Raw genomic sequence first — 3840 nt, forward strand, 5'->3', positions numbered from 1 at the left:
TGACAGGCTGCTGGAGCCTCAACATTTAAGGCGTGCAAGCGGGATGGGGCCAGGTTGTGTGGCAGCTGTAGTGGGATCTGTTTTGGGGCTGGCTGCCAGCTCTGGACTCTGCCCCAGGTGTCTGATCCTGCACTGGGGCAGGTAACTGCTGGAGGTCACTGGGAGCTTGTTTCCTGGCTGCTCACCTCCCGCCCTGGCTTGCTGGGCAGCATGTTCCAGGAAGGGTTTGGGAGCTGATGTAGAGGCTGAGATCAGAGCTGGGGCAGGAGTCAAGAAAACCTGAAAATCGTGGGAAGAGTCGGTGTGGCCTGAGCCCAGCACCAAGCTCGAGCTGTGGATGGGCTCAGCTGGGACCCTGAGCCTGGCTGCCCTGCCCTCCTGTCCCATCTCACCTCTCCTGTCCATCCCCAAGGCTCAGGCACCCCACTGGGTCAGTATTCCTCCTCTGAGCCCACCCTGTGCACACACTCTAATCATTGCCCAGACCTGTGGTGACACATGAGCATGAACTCTTCCATCCTGATCTCGGGGTCTGCACAGGCACCAGTGCCCAACTGCCAAAAACCTTCCAGTGCCTCCGCTGTGGAAGGGGCTGAAGGGACGTGTGTTGGCATGCTAAAAAAACTGTCTGCAGGGAGCTCGGCAGAGCTGCAGCTGCGTGGAGCAGCCACGTCCTTCCCTGTGCTCCTGCATCCTGCAGTGACTGCAGGGAAATTCCAGCCCCGCCTTGGTGGGAGTGCACCTCCAGGATCCCAGCACCCAGAGAGTTAACAGAGCCTTTTCTCAGTATCAGCTTTGTAGTTTGGTGGTTGCTTCCTTGTAGAGCCAGACAATGTTCTTGTTGTGATCCTTATCTCTGGCTGCTTTGCATGTGCTCTGCTTTGTGCTCCTTGAAAGCTGAGCTCCACTATCCCTTGTGAGGACTTGTTCTCTCCAGGTAATTAGGGAGCTCTGGATGAGCAGGCTAATGGCACAGCCCTCCTCTCTTTTCTAGTGGTCTGTAAGAAGAACTTGGACAGCACGACTGTTGCTGTGCATGGAGAGGAGATCTACTGCAAGTCCTGCTATGGCAAGAAGTACGGCCCCAAGGGCTACGGATACGGGCAGGGAGCAGGAACCCTGAGCACTGACAAGGGCGAGTCTCTGGGAATCAAATATGAAGAGTGAGTTTAAGTCTTGTTTTCAAAAAGAAAAAGGGGGCACCTTCTCCCCCACATCTGCTGGCTTGTGGTGCTTGGCTGTGTAGCCCACGCTGAGCTTCCAGCAGCGTGTGAGCTGGAGGGTGCTGTGGGCTGTGCTGCCCTTCTGCTCCTCAGGGGAAACCCACTGAACCCGGATCAGGAGGTGGGATGGGGCTTGATGGGACATGTCCCTGAGCATGCTGCCACCCCCTGCGGGCACAGCTCTGAGAAGGGAGTTGCCCCGGGGCTCAACACGTTGTGCCTAAAGCTCTGGGCCCTTGGAAACTGGGCTGAGATTTTTGGTCCCACAGATATTCCCTCCTCCAGCTGGGTTGTGCAGCCCTGATCATGAACTCCCTCCCACCCACAGGGGCCAGCCCCACCGGCCCACCAACCCCAATGCATCCAGAATGGCCCAGAAGGTGGGAGGTGCTGACGGGTGCCCTCGCTGCGGCCAGGCCGTGTATGCAGCCGAGAAGGTGATTGGAGCTGGGAAGGTAAGAAGGGGATGGAGGGGAGGGGGCACACACAAGTTGCTGTGTGGCAGGGAGACCTTCAGAGAAGGTCTTAACCTGACCAGTGGCTCCAGCCAGGGCTGGGCTTGGGCTTTGGTGGCCGTGCTCACTTGGGAGCCTGGCACTAGAAGGAGATCTTGGCATGTCTGGAAACAAGGTCCTCTAGGCTGCATCACTCTTACACATACCTGTGGATGGGAGAGAAATACATTTTATATTAAATATTCAGAGCACTGCTCAGCAGAGGTCACAGTGGACATCCCTGCTGCTAGATGTGTTGGGAGGATGAGCAGAGATGTGGGCCATGGCCATTGTCACCACTAACAACAGGTCCAATGTCCAGCAAACCTTCCCCACCTTCTGCTGCAGATGGGGAGGCTGCAGCCCCAGCTCAGGGCAGGGGATGAGTTCCAGCAGTCAGTGCTGTCCATAGGCAGGGCAGGGTGCTGGGGGTGTGGGCACGGGCTTGGTGGATCTCTTGGGCTGTTCTGCTGGTAGGCTGCCTCTGCTCAGGGTCAGATGTGAAGGACACTGTGACAGCCCTAGTACTTCCTCTGGCAGGACTTTACCAGGGTCCTTTGCATCCTGAGCTGCGGCCTCATCCTAGTCCAGCTCTGGGAAGGCCTCTGCAAGGCGTGGGGGCACCTTCTGCTCTGTCAGCCCTGGCACCCTGGGTGAGGTCCCTGCCCCAGGGCAGCCTCTGAGGTCACGTACGTGCACAGAGCTTGCCAAGGCAGCCAGGTCAGGCTGTTGTGCTGCAGGGGACAGGGTGGCAGTGCTGGGAAAGCCTCACTGGTGACGTAGTGTCACTCCCTGACCCCTGCTGTGCTCCCTGGGGTGTCCTCTGTCCTCAGAGCAAGGAAAGGAGGCAAACAACAGTCAACTCTAGTCAACAAAAGGGCCTCCCAGCACCATCATACCCTAGCTGGCAGTGCAGGGGTTTGTGATGGGCATGTTGAGGTTCAGCCCAGGGTCAGAAACCAAACTTAATCTTAAAATCATGATCTGGGCTTCCTGGTAGGCTTCTGGCCTTAGTGTTTATGGGGAACCAAACCTGGCAAAGCGCCTGCACTCAAGCAAACCCGAGGGGGATTCCAGAGCATGTAGTTCATGTGCTAATGTTTGCTGGATGACTCCTCCTGCCACCTCCTCCTCCAGCTCCCTAATTTCACATTTTTTTCCAAAAAAGGTCTCATGTTTTCCAAAGTGTTTGTTTAAATTCCTCCATGAGTAGCTCTGGCTACTCTAGGTCTGCTCAAAGGCTGTGAGCTCATTTGTCCCAGGGGACCGGGGCAGCGGTGGGGGGTGTTTATTTTTAAACACTGGCTGATTTCTGCATTCTTTGTGTCTGTTTGCTGCCTTCCTTGGAGCTGGAGCTGTGCAGGGGCAGGTGTCCCAACCCTGCTGCCACCCTCCAGGGGAACAAACAGCAGCAGCAGATCTCAGCTGGGTGACTTGGGAGGTTTAACATGCTGCTTGAGGGAGGACAATACACAAAGAGAGTTGTGGTTGCTCCTTACAAATGACTGACTGCCACGAGTGGGGTGAGAGCTCTCTGGAACCAGGTCAGTGTGGGAGCAGTGACCACACCTGATGTTTCCTCTCTTATCCCCCACCACCGGGCTGGGTCCACTGCTCTTCCTCGAGAAAAGCTTTCATCTCATTCAGACCTCTTTGCCAAAGGCTTTGGGTCAGAAACAGAAAAGTGACCCTGTTTGGCAGCCAGAGTGTTGCTGCCCTGTCCCTGGGTGTTGTCTGACCGGGCTCTGCTCCTGTCCCACAGTCCTGGCACAAGTCCTGCTTCCGCTGTGCCAAATGTGGCAAAAGCCTGGAGTCCACCACCCTGGCAGACAAAGATGGGGAGATCTACTGCAAAGGTGAGTGCCACTTTCCCTGCTGGACTCTGAAGAGTGGGGGCAGGGAGTGAAACCCCTGTGCAGGGAGCTGGGATGGGCCGGAGGTGTGGGGAGGTGGTGGCCCCAGCAGCTGCGTGTGGGGACCGGCTGGCCTTGGAACTGGGGACTTCCAAGTGCTTGAGGCCTCTCTGTTTGCCCAACAAACATGGCAAACCCTGTCCTGTGTAGGCAGTGCCTGCTTCAAGAGGAGAACGTGCTTGTGTTCAGCTGCCGGCCTCACCCGTCTCT

General features: G+C 56.7%; 1 protein-coding gene across 1 annotated transcript in view; it reads left to right on the forward strand.

Moving 5' to 3' along the window:
* The window catches only part of CSRP1 (cysteine and glycine-rich protein 1), an 8043-nt gene extending 4420 nt beyond the window's left edge, over window positions 1–3623 (forward strand). The window contains exons 2-4 of the mRNA XM_008935802.1: window positions 995–1163; window positions 1552–1678; window positions 3480–3623. Of these exons, the coding sequence (XP_008934050.1) occupies window positions 995–1163; window positions 1552–1678; window positions 3480–3623 (440 nt within the window). The remainder of the gene's footprint in view (window positions 1–994; window positions 1164–1551; window positions 1679–3479) is intronic.
* The last annotated feature ends 217 nt before the right edge of the window (window positions 3624–3840 follow it).

Source organism: Merops nubicus, unplaced genomic scaffold (genome assembly GCF_000691845.1).
Source record: "Merops nubicus isolate BGI_N331 unplaced genomic scaffold, ASM69184v1 scaffold18402, whole genome shotgun sequence".
Taxonomy (NCBI): domain Eukaryota; kingdom Metazoa; phylum Chordata; class Aves; order Coraciiformes; family Meropidae; genus Merops; species Merops nubicus.